The sequence below is a fragment of the Cetorhinus maximus genome, chromosome 6, assembly GCF_964194155.1.
Source record: "Cetorhinus maximus chromosome 6, sCetMax3.hap1.1, whole genome shotgun sequence".
NCBI classification, from domain to species: Eukaryota; Metazoa; Chordata; class Chondrichthyes; order Lamniformes; family Cetorhinidae; genus Cetorhinus; species Cetorhinus maximus.
The window spans coordinates 83,355,914-83,377,057 of NC_135884.1; the positions used below are offsets into that span (position 1 = coordinate 83,355,914).

Sequence of the window (21,144 nt, forward strand, 5' to 3'; positions counted from 1 at the left end):
GGAGAACACCTCTGCCTCAATCATACACAGCCAAGAATAAACATGACCCTGCAAAGCACGTGAACGGGGTTTGTTCCACAAGCACACTTGACATTAAAGTTGAGGCATCATTGATATCGAGAATGATCTGGAAAAGGGCCACACACTGTGATGATATGGAATCACACTACATAGATGAGAGGCCCATGCTAGCGACATCTGCTAAGGCAGCACCTTCCAAACCCACGACCACTACCACCTAGAAGGTCAAGGGCAGCAGATAAATGGGAACACCACCACCTGGAAGTTCCCCTCTAAGTCATTTACCATCCTGACTTGGAAATATATCGCCGTTCCTTCACTGTCGCCGGGTCAAAATTCTGGAACTCCCTCACTAACAGCACTGTGGGTGTACCGACACCACATGGACTGCAGTGGTTCAAGAAAGCAGCTCACCACCACCTTCTCAAGGGCAACTAGGGATGGAAAATAAATGTTGACCCAGCCAGCGAAGCCCACGTCCAGTGAATGAATAAAAAAAAGAATCAGCGATAAGTGGGGGGAAGGCACCATGGTATCACACCTAATTGACAGCAACACAGCTCATCATAAAAAGGAGGCATACACAAGAGATGTGAAATGGGTGTGATTCTACTTACATTTGTGTACATTATATACATGTTGTGAACACCCGTGCTATGATTGTGCTCCTAAATCTTTTTAACTTTCCCTGTTTCCCTGGTATCCACAGTGGAGGTGGAGGCAGCCTGCTGACTGCTATGCCCTATTGTGTGCGATGACTTTGGATGGTGTCCTCTGGAGGGCCGATATCTGGAGGGCCCCAGCCTGCTTTGGGTGTCCGGCTGTGGGACAGGTGCACCCTCCTCGGCCTGTGGAGCTGGAGGTGATGGGGTCACAGGGGGAGGGGACTTGCATCAGCCGGAGAGCCCTGGAGTCACCTAGCTGGATGGTCCTGGGGTGTGCAGCTGCTGGTCCTCCTCCCTATTGGTGCTCGAGGGCCCCTGGCTGACTCCTTGAGGAGAAGGGGCAGCTGGAGTGAAATAGAGGTGCCCCGTACCCCCCTTGACCTCACATGGCCACCAAGGGCTACAGTGATGTAGTGCTGCTCCTGCACAGACCATGTCCTGGACCAAGGTCTACATGGCACTCAGCATCCGACCAGTGTTGACCTCGCTGAGTTGGCATGCCGGCACTATCATCTCAGACTGAAGGTGGAAGAACTCCTCCATCATCTGTTGCAATCTGAGGAATGCTCCCATGATGGTCGCTGCAGCTCCAGCAACTGATTTAGGATCGGGTCCGAAGGCTCATCATCTGACTCGGACTTAGTAGAATCCTGGCCTCCAGCAGTTCTCTGAGTGCTGGCGACCTTGGATATCCCTTCTTCTGCTTGCTGTGGACCAGATCGTGTGCTATGCTCAGTAGGTTGTGACCCCGAGCCTGCTCTAGAACTAGGTCAAACTGAGATGTGTGTCCTGCGCTGGTGGAGGGTGTGGGTGAGCACTGTGTTGGGTTTTCTGCTGTGGTGTGCTCATGTTCCTCATCCAAAGTGTCGTTGGTGCTGGAGCTGAGAGCCTGGCTTGTGGATGCGCTCGGGAGCTTTCCTATGTGAAAGAAAGGAGAGATAATTAGTGCATGGCAGTCGACTCTAAATCAGGAGAACGCTCTCACAGTATGGTTGTCTGAAAGATGAGCTGGTGCAGGATCCCTAACCACCTCACCATCGGTGCAGGCATGGCCAATGTCCTCTCTAGTCATCTCTGTGGCTTGGTTTTTGAACTGAGAGAGGACCTTGATTTCTAGCACTCAACCCATGGTCTGAGAGCTCTCCTTGAGATTGTGCATGAGCCTGTCCTGACGAAAGTCAGATGGAGAGAATGTGAGCAAGATGCATGCCAGGGCATATGACAAGGATGCCTGGCATGTGTGGGTGGTAAATGGAGCCATGGACGGGGTGAGGACGCAAGTTCCAGAAGAGTTGAGGCCAGATGGAGATGTAAAGGCATGTGTGAGAGAGTGAGTGGTGATAACCTTGAGCTGGCAGTGAGTGAGATGCCAGTGAATATGTGATGGGCTTGTGATTGTTTAAGTTGAGAGTGATGAGATGGTTGACTTATCCTGGTGACACGGATGAGATCATTCATCCTCTTCCTGCACTGGTTGTCTGACCTCTTCTATACTGTGTTGGCACTGACCACTGCTGCCACTGCCTTCCAAGCCGAATTGGTCACTTTTCCAGACCTCCTGCGGACAGAGCGGGGATAGAGGACATGGTGGCGTCCTCGACTGCGCCTTGCAGGTGCTCCAGTGAGGCATCACTGAATTTGGGGGCTGCCATCATCTTGGGTTTCGAGGCCATGTTGTCAGTGGAACAGTCCTGTGCTGCAGACATTGAGAAGGCCGTGACCAGCTGCGCTTTAAACATGGTGCTCGGAGTGAGGAAGCGGTGAACTGACAACAGGGCAGACGAATCAGAGACCACCCGCCAGTGGTCCAGTATGTTTCCCGTGCTTGCATAATTAATACAGTGGGGAGCAGAAAATACAGAGCAGAAAACCGCCATTGTCATTTTTCATGCCCACGCCCGCACTTAGAGCAATGGGGGGAAAATTCCACCCAATGGCAATCCCTTGCAAACTTCAACCAACCAGTGTTAGACATTAGAATGATAAGGATTTATGATTTGTTCCCTTGTGATTTCTCCTCTATCCACTCCAGATGCTGACTGTTTCAGGATAGTTCCAGGATGAAATTAGCCTTCGTGCAAGTGGTTATTCCTCCTCTGTGAATGTAGACTGTCAAATGTTAGTGTGGTGCTACCCCCCATTGTTCCCATCCCCAACAATTGGACCAATAAGAGCAATCCCCATGTCTTCACTGCTGCAGCAGCCCAAGAAACCACAACCTGGAATCCGTGCCTTTACTTCAGCGATGTCACTTTCTGCTCACATTCACAAACCGACAAGAAGAAGGATTGTTAAAAGGCAGGAGTTTTGATGCTTGGCAGTTAAATCAAATCATTGAAAATGTCCGTCTGTTTTGTGTCATTAATTGATATTCATAAATATGCAAATTATGCATTTGGAACGTAGAATTGAGGCACTTAAGCTGAAATATGCAGGAATGAAATGATTTGTGAAGCAACGTAAAGTATGAATTTATGCTTAAGTATAATATTTTAATGTTAATTATACGGTGGGCTGTATTGTCTTGTGAGAGTAAACAATATTCATGGTACTAATGTTTGTTATACAGCCACCTGTAAACACAGTCACTGTCCTCCATTTTCTCACCTCTTCTCCTCAAGCCACTGAATCTGGATAGGAAACAGCACTCAAGTAGTTTACTAAAATGGTCATGAATTATAGAAGACCCTAAACAGCGAATTTTGATCGGCTGTTTGATTTTGTAAGCATCACAGTCGAGTTGTGCTCACATTAAGGTTTATACATAAGCACTTTCCAGAACGCGATTCTTAATAGTGATCAGCACCAGAAACCCTGGCTGATTTGCTTCTCCCTATTGTAACACCCCAGCTGCTGCCAAGCTAATATGAACCAACTTGAGGGCTGTGGCTCAGTACCACACAGGATGGTGCATCTGTCCATTGAGTTGCACATTGAAAGCTTAAACATTTAACCTGTTATGGAAATGTTTTTGTGGCATCACTAGTGTTGCAAGTGAACTTACTAAAGGCAAGGAGACTAAACAAGCCAAGTAAAAAACTGTCTATGCACTCAGCCATAATAAGAATAAAGATCACAATGGCATTACATGCAACACTTAACAATCTGGCAAGGTCACTTTTAGTTTAATTATGTATATAAAATTGCACAGAATTTTACAGCGCAGAAGCAGGCCATTCAGCCTAATTGGCCTATACCAGTGTATAGCAATATATATAATATATATATTCGGTCACAAAAACCTCCTCCCATCCTACCAACATAACCTATTAAATTCTCTCCCATGTACTTAACCAGCTTTCCCTTAAATGTATCTTTGCAATTCACCTCAGCTACTCCATGTAGAACTTGTTATCACATTTTGGGTAAAGAAGTTATTTGTAAGAAACTTATTCATGGCGTTTTGTCTTTCATTTTGTTGATAGAATTCAAAATCCTTCAGGTTAGCAAAGGAAAATTAATTGGCCAGTCAACCCAGTCCATTCTTTGTTTTAGAAGGATAAGGGATGCTGAGGTTGAAATATCGTCCTGTCCGGAGTTCCCCTAATGGCCTTGCCCCATTTCATTTTAAAATTCTCATCCTTGTTTTCAAATCACTACACGGCCTCGTCCTTTCCTGTCTCTGTAACCTCTTTCAGGCCCACAACCCTCCACAATCTTGCACTCGTCCAATACTGGCTTCTTGTGATCCACCATTGGTGTCTGTGCCTTCAGTTGTCCAGTTCTTAAGGTCTGCAGTTCTCTCCCTAAATCTCTGCCCCTTTTCTTCCATTGGACACTTTAAAACCTACCTTTGTTACCTGTCTTCATGGGCAGGATTTTGTCTTCGGCCACTGGGTCCAATGGTGACCCGGTGGCCGGTTTAAAAGTGCCCCAGGCAGCCCCTGGAAGGCTGCCACGGAGGACATTCCCTGAGTTGCACTATGGACCAGAGTGCAGTTGGACACGGCAGGCAGGAGGGCAGGTCGGGTGGGCACTTGGCCCCATTTCTCTGATGAGTGCCTCGCCGTTCTCCTGGAGGAGGTGGCTGCCAGGAGGGACACCCTTGTCCCCAGGGATGGGAGGAGGAGGCCACCATGCCTCACCAAGAGGGCATGGGAGGAGGTGGCAACGTTGGTCAGCAGCCATGATATGGTGCAGCGCTCCTGACTGCAGTGCTGGAAGTGTTTCAATGACCTGCTGTGCTCAGGAAGGGTACCATGTTGGCATGGGTCAGTGTGCAGAGGTGTTAAGGTCATGCAGTCCCCCCGTGACCTCAGGGGTGCTACAGTCTGAGTGCCAACTGCCAATCATATAGGAGCTGGCCAAGGGGTGAGCCCTGGCTGCTTGGACTGAGTGCCTTGTGGCTTGTGGCTTGAGACCCATGACTTGGATTTGCCCTGCCAGGTACTACTCACTTGGGGTTGGCCAGGCTTCAGTGGTGCTGCATGTACAGAGTGGACTAATCAATGCTCCTCTGTTGTTGGAGGAGAAAATGGCCCACAACAATATAGAAAGGTCATGGGCCGGCAGAGGCCCCTTTAGCCTCCTAATTCTCTCGAGGTACGAGCAAGACGCCCTAGAGCTCGAGAGCCCCACATGCAACCAGGTGTGGAGAGGCTGGGGTGCCAGGTGAAGGTAAGAGCGCAGTGCACAAAGGGGAGAATTTTGGTTTGTGCAACCATTCTAGTGTAGTCTTTTCATTGATGTGAGCACCTGGAGTCTCCGTTGATCATTGGAAGACGAGGACGCCATGATGCAGATCTCCGTTGTCTCACCAGGGTGCCTGGCATGCACAGTGACAGTGTGACGAGCAGAAAATTGCATGCGCAATGAAAAATCACAGTCAATGGAGCTGTTAAGGGCCTTAAGAGTCTGCTTAATTAATGGCAGGCACCACTCCGGGACCTGCGCGTACCTGCCAAGTGAAATATCGCACAAGTGCACGATGACGTTGGGACACTCGTCTGACGTCATCGCGCAATATTTTACTCCTGTTCAGGTTGGGTGCGCGCCTGCCCTCAGGATGAAAAATTCTGCCCCATATTTGTTGGTCAGTATCAAATTTTGTTTGATAACACTCTACTGAACCACTCAGGAGTGGTTCACTACGTTAAAGGCACTATATAAATGCAAGTTGTTGTTGGTAAAATTTGGAACATAAGTAAGCCATTCAGCCCCTGAGCTTGGACTTCCATTTAATGAGATCAAGACTGGTAGGTACCTTAACTCCACCACCTGCCTTAATAAATTTAGTCAGCAAAGATTTCAGATTTGGCATGATTAATTAGCTAGCATCAACTGCTTTTTGTGGAACAGAGTTCCACACTTCTATCACTCTGCATGAAGTGTTTCCTAACTTTATCCTAAATAGTCCAGCTTGGATTGTAAGGTTATCTCCCCTTGTCCGGCTATAGTGGAAAATAATTCTCTATCTAACCTATTAATCCCTTTCAAGTCTAAAAATTCTCAATTTAATCACCCTTAACCACCTACATTCTAGTGAATACAAGTCTAATTATGTAATCTTGCCTCATAATCTAACGCTTGGAACCCTGGTAACATTCTGGTGAATCTGCGCTGCACTTATTCCAAGGTTAATATATCCTTTCTAAGGTGTAATGTCGATAACTGTGCATAGTGCTCCAGATGTGGTCTAACCGGGGCTTTGTATAGCTGCAGCAAAACATCCTCCCCTTTAAATTCTAGCCTTTATAACTAGAGGGCTAATATTCCATTAGCCTTTTTGATTAATTTTTATACCTGATTACTATATTTTAGCGATCTGTGTACCTGGACACTTACATTTTTTTGGACCTTCACGTCGCCATTTAAATAAAATTCAGGTCAATCCTTCTTTGTTCCAAAATAGATGATACCACATCTACTTGCAATGAAATCCATCTGCCAGTTTTGTCCACTCACTTAATCCATCAATGTCTCTTTTTAATTTTATGCTGCCGCCCATGCACCATGAATCTATGTGATATTGGCAAAGTTATCCAAGTCATTAATAAATATACATTTATGCAAAGACCAGCTGAGACTCCAGCACAAAACCTTATGAGGCACAACTAGTCACTTCCTTCCAATTCAAGTTACGTCCTTGTTCTGTCTTCTATTACTTAACCAATCCTCTAAGCAGGTCTGTAATTTTCCTTCAGTTCTATTACTTTAAATTTTAGCTAACAGTCTCCCATCTGAAGCCTTATCAAATGCCTTCTGGAAGTCCAAATAAACACATTCACTGGCATCTCACTCACTGCCATCTCAAGAGACATCACCACTCACTCTTTCACACACACCCTCATATCTCGATCTGGCCTCATCTCATCTGGAGACCTACCAGACCAGCCATAAGGCAGGATGGCTTTTCAACGACTGCAACTAGGCTTTCAACTAGGGTTTGCTTGGGAATGGGTGAGAAGTGGCCTCAGGCAAGGGAAGAGGCTGCAGGGCGAGGGCTATACTGGGGAATGGGGGTATCCTCAGGTGTGTGTGGGGGGGCATATGTTTATCTGTGCAAGTGGCCTCAAGATGGTGATGGCTGAGGAGGCAGTCTCCAGGGGGGATGAGGCCAGATGGAGATGTGAGGGTGTGTGTGAAAGAGTGAGTGGTGATGTCTCTTGAGATGGCAGTGAGTGAGATGCCAGTGAATGTGTGATGGCCTTGTGAGTGTGTGAATTTAGAGTGATAAGGTGGTTGTCTTACTCTGGCAGCATGGATTCATCCGCTTTCTGCACTGGATGGCCAACCTCTTCTGTGCAGCATTGGCACTGACCACCATTGCCACCGCCTCCCAATCAGGAGTGGTGAGATTGCTGACATCCTATGGCCATAGCGGGATGGAGGACATCACGGCGGGCCTCCAAAAGGCATTCCAGTGATGGGTCACTGAGCTCTTCCCAGCTCTCAGGGCCATGTCTTCACTGCAGCAGTCCTGGGCTGCAAGCATTGAGAACTGTGTGCGCGGCTGCAATTTAGATATGGCACCTGGAGTGAGGAAATGGTGAGGTAACAGCATGGCGGGCGGTTCAGAGGCCACCCGCCAGTGAGACGGCGTGTTTCCTTTGGCTGCATAATTAATGAGCTAGGAAGTGAACGATACAGCGCAAAACCCCGCCATTGCAACCAGCAGGTAAAATGCCATTTTTCATGTCCACTATCGCAACTTAGCGCAAATCTGGGGCGATTCCGCCCTATGGTTAAAGATTCTGTAATTTCCTCATCTGCTTCCTTTAAAACCCCACAGTGGAAACCATCAGGTCCTGAGACTAATCAGTCTTTCATGCCAGTTTTTTATTCAAATATGGTGTTTTTGAGAGAGAAGTGATTGGAGCCACTCAAGGGGCGACTATTCTTTTACTTCCTATATAACTCCTAACTGCCCACTATCCAGTCAGCAGAATTGCTGAAGGGCTGAATGTTATCTGACCAAGTACATTTCCTGTCTATACACACCAGTACTGCCAATTTCGCTATTGAGCTCGGTCTCCACAGATGCTGCCAGACTTGCTGAGTTTTCCAGCATTTTGTTTTATCCCACATTTAGTGAAGTTGGTTTAGGGATAAATATTAACCATTTCCTACACTTCCATAGTGCCAGACTCCTGACACTCACCACTCACTGGGCAAAGTGCTCCCATTCCCTCTTCAGGCTGTGTCTTGAGAGCTTCTTTCCCACCTGGGGAAACATCGCCTACTTTCCAGAGCCCAACTCAGTGACCAGGGCAGTCAGTGTGGCGTCACTAAAGTGGGGAGGCCTCTCGCATGCCTGCTGAGACACCCTTCCAATTTTCCAGAATGATTTTTCATTAGCCACAATTTCGGGTGTGCATCCTCCCTTCAATAGGTAAAGGGCCTTTAAAAGGAGCAGGTTGCCTGGAGCACATGATTGCCAAACAATGCTGTCGTTCCCCTTTGTTGTGTGCAGACACTGCATGCAGCATCGAGAGCAACAGAGCAGAGCAGGAGTTGCTTGGCCCAATTTTACGATTAGCCATATGAGATGGGTAAAGGAAAACTGCACTCTGCCCTCCTCAATTTGAACAGGTGGGGACAGGTCACAAATCACAACCACAAAAACCAGGGCAGACCAAATTCTAGCCTGTTGTCTTTGTTTGGTCAGTTGAAAATGTCGTAATTTCTGTAGCAAGTGGGGCATTGGTAGATACAAGCACTAAAGAAGACTCTAATATCGGTAAATGGTTTCACATTAATAATGGATGTAATGAAATTAATAGAAGCTAAGATAGAGGAAAACCCCAGCTAAGCGAAGGAAGCAGAAGTCAAATCCATAGATAGTCCATCAGGAAGCAGATTTCCCGCATGAGGTAAACAGTTCAGCCAGTCCCTGTTCCAATTTCTACTCCAACAGGAGCTAGAAATACTATAAACAAAGGAGGAAAAAGTCAGAAGTATATGTTTTTCATTCATGGAAAGGCAATGTCTGGAGTTCCAGTTACTAGTCAATTGTCAAACCCAATTGCTAGTCAATTGTCAATTATTTGTCAATTGCCAATTGCAAGTGTACGCAGTCACAGTAACTTAGATCTGATCATCTTGCAGCAGTGTTCCTGGCTGATGCAATTCAGCATGGATCAGAAGGCTCAGGGCTGTGTCCACTATTCCCACTCATGCACCAAAAATCAAAGAGAGGGTAGTGATATCTTTAGATAAAGCAAACATTAATGTTTTTAATTGCTCTTCCAAGCACACACTGAACACTGTAGAGATGCAATGCTTCTGGCCCAAATCCTGTTGCTGAAGCTGGTTATAAATAATTTATCTGGGCATTGGAAATAAGTATAAAGGAGAACAGTTTTAGAGCAATAAATCAGACTGTTGCCAGATCACTAAGGGTTCATTACTTAAGTCTAAATGGCAAAGAAATGTAGTGTTAATTCGGGATTGTCATTGCTTATTTTAGGGTTGGAGACATAATAATTACCTTCTCATGATTTTAGGTATAAGGGAAGCAGCACAAAAGGCTCAGGAAATTACGATGTGGCACAAGTCACCTAATCCATAATTTCCTCTTTGTGCCCTATGATGCAGGTACCCCATTACATTAGTGCAAGTTTCAATATTTCAATATAAGGGTCAATATTTTAATGAAGTTCCTGCCTCTTTCAGGTCAGGTTAACTTGAGCTACCCTGTAAAACTCTCAAATCAGGCAAAGATAACAATGTTCAAACACAACTTTAAAGCACCTTTATTGATGAATGAATATTTATTAGCAGGTTAACTGCACTCTCCAAGTAAGTTGAATTCTCAGTTCTATTTTGACTGTTGAAAACTTTTCCTGTAAGCCCTAGGGGGAATGAGGGTTGCAAGAGGGTGCGCTGTTTTAAGAGGTAGCAATGTGTATTTGAGTAATAGAAAACATTATCCCAAAATAGTGAATAACTCAGGGTGAAAATATCACTTCCTCCTCCCATCCACTGCCTAAAAATCTGATTACATCCATCAGCACATTCAAAAATAGTAGGTTTGAGTTTGACAGATCATTAGCTACGTAGGGAACATCCAGCTTGAGATCAGTGATGGTCTCATCTGCAATTTCTTCATTATGCACAGAAACAATGCACATATACTGATCCCTGGAGTTTAACATCACACACTGACCCCTAGCATTTACTGTCACCAGTAACATTCACAATCTTGACACTCAGAGAGTTAACATCTAATTATCAGTACTAGTGAAAGATCTTCATCATCCAAACTGGAGTTGTGTCTGAAGAGAGGGCTTTGAGATGCATCCTGTTATGGTGAAACACGGATCCAAGTCTGTCACTGGGTGTGGTAATGGATGGTTTGCAAAGCTTTGATACTAAGAGACCGAATAGGATCAGTAACAAATACAAATGCATATACGGAAAAGGAAGTCGAAAGTTTAGGGCTATACTCACAATCTGATCTCACCCATTGACAGGGCGCTGGTGATCCACAAGAGATCCAAAGTCTTAAAGGGAACCAAGACAAAGCTGATGTTTGCTGGCAGATTTTTTGCACTCTCTGGGTACATGAAGTGATGTGTTGTGCGGCTTCCCACGTCTGCTTCAAAGCCGATCGTTGGAGCTTGGTTCATTCTGTAATAGATGAGCACTTTGAGTTTACTAATAACAACCAGAAAGTTGCTCTCAAAAATTCTTTGACTATAAAGCCAGAGGGAGACTAAAGCTGGAGTTAGATAACACGGAATGATTCACATGGAGGTCACAAAAAATATACCATCATGAAACCTTCCATCAGCTAAGTTTGGTTTTGAATCAAGCTTGGGCTCATAAATGGCAAGCAATAATCGTGCCACTTAACTGCCAGGCAATGACCATCTCTGAATCGACCACCATCAACAACCTGAGGCTCACCATTGACCAGTAACACAACTGTACCAGCCAGATAAGCACTGTGCTACAAGTGCAGGTCAGAGGCTGGGAATTCTTCAGTGAATAACTCACCTCCTGACTCCCCAAAGCCTTTCCATCATCTATAAGGCACATGTCAGGAGTGTGATGGATACTGTCCACTTGCCTGGATGAGTACAGCTCTAACAACACTCAGGAAGCTCGACACCATTCAGGATAAAGCCGCCTGTTTGATTGGCACCCCATCCACAAACATTTTATCCCTCCACCACCGACACACAGTGGAGCAGTGTGTACCATCTAAGAATGGCCACTTGGGCAAAGTGCTTGAGGCCTATTACTGCCCACTGAGTAGAAATATCTGTCTTTTGAACCTCCAGCAGAAAAATAGCCCCCACCCCTTCCCCAACAGAAAAACACAATATTCTCCAAATTTACTGAGCAGAAAAATAGGCCCTTATCCCACACCCAAAAAGCAGAGAAATGTCTGTGATTGAGCAGAAAATTAGACTCTCTTTTCTCCTCCCCTACTGCAGACACAAAACAATCCTTTTCTCTGACCCACAACAACCACTCTCCCCACAGCCCATATACACACACAGAATAGCACAATAGTCCCTCTGGTTAGAACCTCCTGTTCCATAGGGTCAAAATTCCAACTTTGTTGCAACACATTGGATTGCGATAGGGGAGGGAACTCTCTGTAACACTGGTCCTCTCTGCTATGATGAAATTCCTTGCCTGTTCAAGGGAAGGGGATCCCTCCCTCTCTTGAGGTTGTTCCTCGACCTTTGTGCTCCTGTCCCCAACCTGGTCTGCCTCTCCAATTTCTTAACATCCGACTCTTCCCCACTCTTACAGTCTCTTTCTCTCCCCTGCCTTATCCCCTTCCTTCCCATCCTTCTATCTTTCATTCTTCTCTTCTTCCCCTCTTTCCTTTTCTGCATCACTCTTCAACTCTTGGTCTTTTCTTCCACCTACTATCTTCTGTTCAATGTTCTTTCTTTCCTCCTTCCTGTCTGAAACTTTCCCAGGTATCCATTTTTCTACATATAAACCACCTGAACCCCTTGATTATTTCCAGCCTGTAACTCACTGCCGGGTATCCATTATTTTATATATAAACCATCTGAATCTCTCGATTAGATTCCAGTCTGTAACTCACTCCTGGGTACCCATTAATCTATATATAAACCGTCTGAACCTCTTGATTGAAATCTCATGCCTGGATATCCATTATTCTATATATAAACCATCAGGACCCCTCGATTAGATTTGTGTTAGTGACATACTTTAAGATGTCCAGTATTCTATATATAAACCATCTAACCCCTTGATTAGATTCCAGTCTGTAACTCACTCCTGAAGATCCATTATTTTAGATATAAACCTCCAACAGTCCCGCTCCCTTCATTAGATTTCAGCCTGTAACTCACTCTCAGTTATCATTTAAACCATCTGAATCCTTCGATTAGATTCCAGTTTGTAACATATTCCCAAATATCCATTATTCTATATATAAACCATCTGCATCCCTCAATTAGATTCCAGTCTGTAACTCACTCTCAAGAATCATTGTATTTCCATACATAAATCATTTGATCCTCTCAATTATATTCCACCTGGGATTCACTCCTATATATCTATTATTTCATAAATAAACAATTTGAATCCCTTGATTTGATTCTAGCCTGTAGCTCACCCTGGGTATCAATTGTTCAATATATGGACCATCTCAACCCCTCAATTAGATTCTAGCCTGGAACTCACTTGAAGCATCTGTTATTCTACATACAAACCATTACACCTCATGGATAAATTTCCAGCTTCAATCACTCCTGGGTACTTATTATTATTCTGTATAAATAAACCATCCTAACATTTTGATTAGATTGCAGCCTGTAACACATGCTGATGTATGTTATTCTACATATTGTTCATCTAAATGCTTCGAAATGCTTCAGCTAGTGACTTATTCCTTAGTGACTTATAGTGACTTATATATAATGATGTATCAGTTACTTATGTTCAGAATATTAATACACATTAGACTGACATGTCTATATTTTGGCACAATTATATAAATATACAAAAATGTGAGAATTTGAGCATATTGGTTGAAGAAAACATGAATTCAGCATGACAGTTGCTCATGTTCCCTTGACAACAGAAATAAAGAGAGAAAAAGAAGAAAAGAACATGACCCTTTGCTGAAATAGGCAGGGAACAGCGACACAGCTGAAACATTAATCTGTCAATTTTCCATTCCTTATGAGAAATACCGATAACCTAGTTTCCACAGAAACACCTCATCTTGAGAAAAATACATCAGAGCTTGTAAAGACTGCTCTTTGTTGATTTTGAATGATTGGTCTTTATAAATGTTATACATGATGACCTGGTGCAAACTATCTCTGGGACTCTACTCTTACCACAATAATGCAATCTCTGTGATTTACATCATCATTATTTTAAGTTTTCTGAGCATCACCAGAAAAAGCTATCAATTTCCACTATTAGCCCAATGTTAGGAAGTGAGTGAGTGAGTGCATGTGAGTGTGTGTGTGTCATTGTGAGTGTGTGTGTGAGTGTCAGTGTGAGTGTGTGTGTGTTAATCTGTTTGGATCCCTATCTGTGCCCAAAGTTGAGTCTGAAACAGAGTTTTTGTGACTGGGACTGAGGAATTCTACGCATATGCTTGGAGTCTCTTTGAGTTGGAGAACGAAGCTATGATCAGTCTCTTTTCCCCCTGGTGCTGTCACCCTTTGCCCAGTCAAAAAGGGTGGTGCAGATCATGAACATGTATTGAACACATTTATGTTCAACCTGATTACACATGCTTTGCCATTAAGAAAGGGAAATACGGTTGCCAACTCTCCAGGATTGTCCTGGAGTCTCCAGGAATTGAAAATTAATTTCCAGGACACAGCTGCGAGCAAACCAGGAGAAAAATCATAGGAGCTTTAAAAATATTCTTGTTCATATTCTTTGAATTCTTTTATTTTATTAATTATTGAAACATTGGAAATGAGTAAAAAGGCTGTTTGATTATACAAGGCATGGGAAGTCTCTGGGAATATATCCAAGCAGAGTTGGCAACCTTAGGCCAGCATTTTATAAAATGCAGAAATTTGAAACTGGGCTTTTATTGTCCAAATGATTCAACAGACACCCCCGAAATTAAACTGTTGGGTTCAAAATGGTCCAGGAGCTAACACATTTCCCTCCCTCATTTATTTTCTCTTCTCCTCTGCATGTTCCCCTCACTTCACACACCATTTTTTGGCAGTCCTAGCATTTAAATTAGTGAGCTGATGCACGCGAGTCAAATGTTGGAACTGCCTTCCCAGATATTCTTTGCTTTTTTCACTTGCAAGAAACGGAAAGGAATAAAGGACTTTCAGTGCTTCTTGTTAATTAGAGCTTTGCAAACAGACTCACATGATGGTATCACTACCTCAGCAACAACAACCTCAAAGAGACATGTTGCTATTGGTAACAGCTGTTCCCTGAGTGCTTTAGTTGCATCTTAAACAAGTCAAGCAGCTCAGAGAAATGGCCAAGGCTCAATACTTTCAGCAACTTGGGAGAATCTGTGTGATTCATCCTTGTTTGTTCTCACATTATTTGCTGCACCTGATCCCTGTGTATCATTGCCACTGGTCTACACCAATACTTTTAATTTGAATTGAATTGAATTGAAACTGCAGTAGGGCAGTTTCCATAAGCAGACTGAACCCCATGAAATTTGTACCATTATGCTTGCCATGAATGAGTTATTGTGCTACCAGAATAACGACTGCAAAGAATTACATAGGGATTACAGCACAGAAATAGGTCATTCACCCCAGCTGGATAATTGTGTAGCAACAATGTGGGATTCTTGTCATGTAAGGAGATTAACAGAGGCCCTTTGCAAGGATCACTCCTACAAGCTGTAGTGATGCTACTGTGCCATTCTTGGTGATGGACATTTTTCTTATTCACTCATGGGATAGGATGTGGGCATCGCTGGTCAGGCCAGCATTTATGGGCCACCACTAATTGCCCTTGAGAAGGTGGTGGTGAGCTGCCTTCTTGAACTGCTGCAGTCCATGTGGTGTAGGTACACACACAGTGCTGTTAGGCAGGGATTCCAGGGTTTTGACCCAGCAACAGTGAAGGAACAGCAGTGTATTTCCAAGTCAGGATGGTGATTGGCTTGGAAGGGAACTTCCAGGTGGTGGTGTTCCCATCTATCTGCTGCCCTTGTCCTTTTGGGTGGTAGCAGTCGTGGGTTTGTAAGGTTAAAGCAAAATACTGCGGACGCTGGAAATCTGAAATAAAAACAGAAAGTGCTGGAAAAACTTAGCAGGTCTGGCAGCATCTGTGGAGAGAGAAACAGAGTTAATGTTTCGGGTCCGTATGACTCTACTTCAGAGTTAGGTTTGTAATGTGCTGTTTAAGGAGTCTTGATGAGTTCCTATAGTGCATCTTGTAGATGATACACACTGCTGCCACTGTGATTCCTCTCTGAACTGCTACCAACGCATGCCTTGTATAACTGAAGCATAACTTCCCTACTTTTGTATTCAATTCCCCTTGCAATAAATGAGAACATTCTACCAGCTTTCCTAATTGCTTCTGTGCCTCCATACTAGCCTTTTGTGATTCATGCACTAGGACACCCAGATCCCTCTGCATCTCAGAACTCTGCAATCTCTCACCATTTAGAAAATATGCTTCTTTTTATTTTTCCTGACAAAATGGTCAATTTCACTTATTCCCACATTAAATATAGAAACAAAGGGCAAAATATTTCAGTTGGCCTGCAGGGGTGGGCCGGACACACCAACCCGTAAAATGACACGCGATGACGTCAGGCGTGCGTCCCAACGTCACCATGCACCATTGCGATATTTCATTCAGTGGGCGTGCGCAGGAGTCAGCTGCGCGCCTACCAAAATGTAAACGGGCTCTTAAGGCAATTAAGGAATTAATTGAAGCACTTGTGAACGCTGCCCAACCAATTTTAAGGTTGGCAGGCAGGCGAAAAGCCCAAGCGGCCTTCGCGTTTTTCAGGAAACCTCATCCACGAGCGGGATGAGGTTTCCTGAAGCTTTTATTAAATAAATAAATAATTTTTCATAAATATAAAAACATGTCCCAACTCAAATGACACAGTCATGTGCGAAAGAGTGCTGGCCCCGACTCTCCCTCCTCCCCCTGCCCGCACAGGTAGCGCTAAGCACTACCGGTTGCATATTACGCTGGGTGGGCCTTAATTGGCCTGTCCACATAAAATGGCAGTGCGGAGCCAATCGCAGGCAGTGATCGGCTCCGCGCCCGTCCCCGCCCAGCCTGCCTGCCATGTGAAAAATCCTGCCCATAGAAAATAGGAGCAGGAGTAGGTCATTTGGCCCTTTGAGTCTGCTCCGCCATTCAATATGATCATGGCTAATCCTCTATTTCAACACCGTACCCCTGTGCTCTCCCCACACCCTTTGACACCTTTAGAGTCCAGAAATCTATCTATTTCCTTATTGAATATATTCAATGACTTGGCATCCACAGCCTTCTGTGGTAGAAATACTCGATGTACCAGTTCTTTGCCAACTTACTTAAAATATCTATATCCCTTTGTAGCCTCCTTGTGCCCTCTTCGCATCTTACTATGCTACCTATCTTTGTGTCATCAGCAAATTTAGCAACCATACCTTCGGTCCCTTCACCCAAGTCATTTATATAAATTGTAAAAAGTTGAGGCCCCAGCACTGATCCCTGTGGCACACAACTCGTTACATCTTGCCAACCAGAAAAAGACCCATTTATGCCTACCTTCTGTTTCCCGTTGGCTAGCTTTGCCAATATGTAACTTCTGTACCATGGGCTTTTATTATTTGTAATAATCTTAGTGTGGCACTTATCAAATGCCGTCTGGATGTCTAAATACAGTATATCCACCATTTCAGCATTATCCACAGCATACTATACTTCTTCAAAGAGCTCCAATAAATTGGTTAAACATGATTTCACTTTCACAAACCCATGTGGACTCTGCCTGATTATGATTAATTTTTCGAAGTGCCCTGCTATTACATCTTTAATAATAGCTTCTAAAATTTTCCCTATGACAGATGTTATGCAAACTTGGCCTGTAGTTTCCTGCTTTCTGTCTCCCTCCCTTTTTGATTAAAGAAGTTGCATTCACTATTTTCCAATCTAATGGAACCTTCCCCAAATCTGGGGAATTTTGGAAAATTAAAACCAACACATCAACTATTTCACATGTCATTTCTTTTAAGACTCGAGGGTGAAGTCCATATTATTTATTATTAAATTATTATTTCTTCACTATTATATATTCTTTTTTCAAACTTTAATAAAAAAGAAATTTATAAAAAAGACCAAACTTCACAGCAAACCCAATCCACACAATTGATAAATCTGCAACCAGCTCCTGCTCACTGATGCTCAGTTTGGGTTCTGTTTGGGCCACTCAGCTCCTGACCTCATTACAGCCTTGGTCCAAACATGGGCAAAAGAGCTGAATTCTGTAGGTGAGGTGAGAGTGGCTGCCCTTGACACCAAGGCAGCAATTGACCTAGTGACCACACTCAAGGAGCTCTAGTAAAATTAATGTCAATGGAAATCAGGTGGAAATCTCTCCACTGTTTGGAGTCATAACTAGCACAAAGGAAGATGGTTGTGGTTCTTGGCGGTCAATCATCTCAATCCCAAGACATCACTGCAGGAGTTTTTCAGGGTTGTATCCTAGGCCCAACCAGCTACAGTTGCCTCATCAATGACCTGCCCTCCATCAGAAGTTCAGAGTGGGGATGCTTGCTGATGATTGCACAGTGTATAGTCCTATTTTTAATTCCTCAGATAATGAAGCAGTCTGTGTTCATATGCAGCATAAAGTTGGACAACATTCAAGCTCAATCTGATAAGTGGTAAATAACATTTGCGCCATACAAGTACCAGGCAGTGACAATTTCCAACAAGAGATGATCTAACCGTCTCTCCTTGCCATTCAACAGCATTGCCATCACTGAATCCTCCACCATCAACAGCCTGGGGTTCGCCATTGATCAAAACCTTAACTGGACTAGCCATATAAATATTGTGGCTACAGGAGCAGGTCAGTGGCTGGGAGTTCTGTGGTGAGTAACTCATCCCTGATTCCCCAAAGACTCTTCACCATCTACAAGGTGCAAGTCAGAAGCGTGATAGAATGCTCTCCACTTGGCTGAACGAGTGCAGCTCCAACAACATTCAAGAAGCTCAACACCATACAGCACAAAGCAGCTTGCTTGACTGGTACCCCATTCACCACCATAAACATTCACTCCCTCCATCGCTGGCACTCAGTGGTAGCATTGTGTATCATTTACAAGATGTACTGCAAAAACTCACCAAGGCTCCTTCATCAGTAGCTTCCAAACCTGCACCCTCTACTATCAGAAAGACAAGGGTAGCAGTGGCATGGGAACACTACCACCTCCAAGGTCTCCCCCACACACTATCCTGATTTGGAATTATATCACAGTTTCTTCATTGTCAGTGTGTCAAACAGCACCACCTGCTATGGTTCAAGAAGGTGGCTCACCACAATTTTTTCAACAGCAATTATGGATGGGTAATCCAGCATTGCCAGCGATGCTCACAATTTTTTCTTCTTTTATGGGATGTGGCGTTGCTGGCAAGGCCAACATTTCTTGCCCATCCCTATATGGGCTTGAGAAGGTGATGGTGAACCGCCTTTTTGAACTGCTGCAGTCCATCTGATGTGTATACTCCCACAGTGCTGTTAGCAAAGGGACTTCCAGGTTTTGATCCAGCAACATTGAAGGGATGGTAATATAGTTCCAAGTCAGGATGGTGTGTGGCTTGGAGGGGAACGTGCAGATAATGGTGTTCCCAGGCACCTGCTGCTCTTTTCCTTCTAGGTGGTCGAGGTCGCAGGTTTGGAAGGTGCTGTCGAAGGAGCCTTTGTGAGTTGCTGCAGTGCAGCTTGTATATGGTACACACTCCTGCCAAAAAAATGTGTACATTGAATGCTTACATTGGTGGATAGAATGCAGACCCAACAGGCTGATGTTGAGCTTCTTGAGTGTTGAGGAGCTGCATTCATCCAGGCAAGTGGCGAGTATTCCATCACACTCCTGACTTATATCTTGAAGCCACTGGATAGGCTTAGGCGATGAGTTACTCACCTCAGAATTCTAGTCTCTGACCTGCTATTATAGCCACAGTATTTACAAGGCTGGTGCAGTTTAGTTTTTGGGCAATGGGTACACCCAGGGTGTTGATAGTGGGGAATTAAGCGATGGTAATGCATTGAATGTCAAGGGGAGATGGTTAGATTCTGTCTCGTTGCAGATGGTTATTGTCTGCACTTGTGTGATGTGAATATTACTTGCCACTTATCTGCCCAAGCCTAAATGTTGTGCAGGTCTTGCTGCATATATACATGGGCTTCTTCAGTATCTGAGTAGTGAATGGTACTGAATATTGTCCAATCATCAGTGAATATCCTCAGTTCTGACCTTATGATGGAGGGAAGCAGCAGCTGAAGATGATCTAGGAAACTACCCTGAGGAACTCCTGCACGATGTCCTGAGGCTGAGATGATTGGCCTCTAACAACAACAACCACCTTCCTTTGTGCCAGGTATGACTCCAATCAGTGAAGAGTTTCCCCCCCACTGATTCCCATTAACTTCAATTTTGCCAGGGCTCCATGATGTCAAATGATGCCTGGATATCAAGGACAGTCACTTTCACTTCGCTCCTGGAGTTCAGCTCTTTTGTCCATGTTTGGACCAAGGCTGTAATGAGATCAGGAGCTGAGTGGCCTTGGCGGAACCCAAACTGAGTGTCAGGTTATTGATATGTACAAGTAAAGTAATAATGAATAATAAATGATTAAATGAATTAACAAATTAAAAAATCGTGTCAGTTTAAGATTGTTGTTTTATTATTTTGCTAATTTGTGTATTCAGTCTTTTCTAAATGGTATTAAATAAGACACATTGAGACCATTATGTTCAGGCTAACACTGGTACTCGAATTTATTTGCAAGCAGCATATTATACAGAAAATTACCACATCTGTGAGCCATTGCCCACTGTTAGTTCAGTGTTTTTTTAGCCTGGCAACATGTATACCCAGTGTTGCCTTGGTCATCAGATTGCAGTGAGCTATAGATAGTTGGCTCTTGGAATCCAAAAGAAAAATATATAAAAACAGCTTTTGGGATGCCACTGCAGTGAATTTCAGAAACACATTTGGCTTGTCTATCTAAAGTCAGATAAAAATATAATACAGAAATCACCCAAATTGCTTTATTCCCTAACTACAACTTCATTTCTTAATTTTGACTAGTTAAAGTTCAGACCAATTCTCTCTGGTGAAAAAGTGAATATGCCCCAGTTAAAAACAATGCCATTATATCCAACCCTACACAGGAGGAGACACACATCTCACATGCAGCAGAGGCACAGTCTTATTAGCATAAAATCACTACGCAATCCATTTCAGTCAGAACGGTTTCCACAGGAGAATGAGTAATGGTCTCATTCAGTCAGATAAGCATAATAGCCCTAAAACTGCACTGAGTTGTAAAGTGCAGCTGATAATCCAGTGGACAGGGAAGAGTGCACCTGGTTATGAGATATAGCCTGCATGCAATAAATGACCATGCTATGTTCAGAGATAACACGTTAATGGATTGCTGTTATTGTCAAGAGGAGTATCAGAGGTACAATTAAGCATGAACCCTTGCAGGCACACGTGCGGGGATGGAAACCCTGCATCTTCCTCGTTGTGAGTCGGGAGTCTGAAAACAGTGGGAGTAGAGAGGCAGTCGGGAGATTGAAAACAGCACAAGTGGAGGGACAGTCAGGAGTCTGAAAAGAGCGTGAGAGGAGAGGCAGTTGGTAGATTGAAAACAGCGCGAGAGGAGAGGCAGTTGGTAGATTGAAAACAGCGCGAGAGGAGGGGCAGTCAGGAGATTGAAAACAGTGAGAGAGGAGAGGCAGTTGGTAGATTGAAAACAGCGCGAGAGGAAAGGCAATCAGGAGATTGAAAGCAGTGCGTGAGGAAAGGCAGTCAGGAGATTGAAAACA

General features: G+C 44.1%; 1 protein-coding gene across 4 annotated transcripts in view; it reads right to left on the reverse strand.

The window, feature by feature from the left end:
• The window catches only part of st3gal2 (ST3 beta-galactoside alpha-2,3-sialyltransferase 2), a 455,559-nt gene that overhangs the window by 15,792 nt on the left and 418,623 nt on the right, over positions 1-21,144 (reverse strand). For 3 of the 4 annotated variants that reach the window (XM_078543944.1, XM_078543943.1, XM_078543942.1), the window contains one exon: positions 10,578-10,757. The exons of the other annotated variant lie outside the window; for it this stretch is intronic. In XM_078543944.1, coding sequence (XP_078400070.1) covers positions 10,578-10,757 — 180 coding nt within the window. The remainder of the gene's footprint in view (positions 1-10,577; positions 10,758-21,144) is intronic. 4 annotated transcript variants of the gene reach the window in all.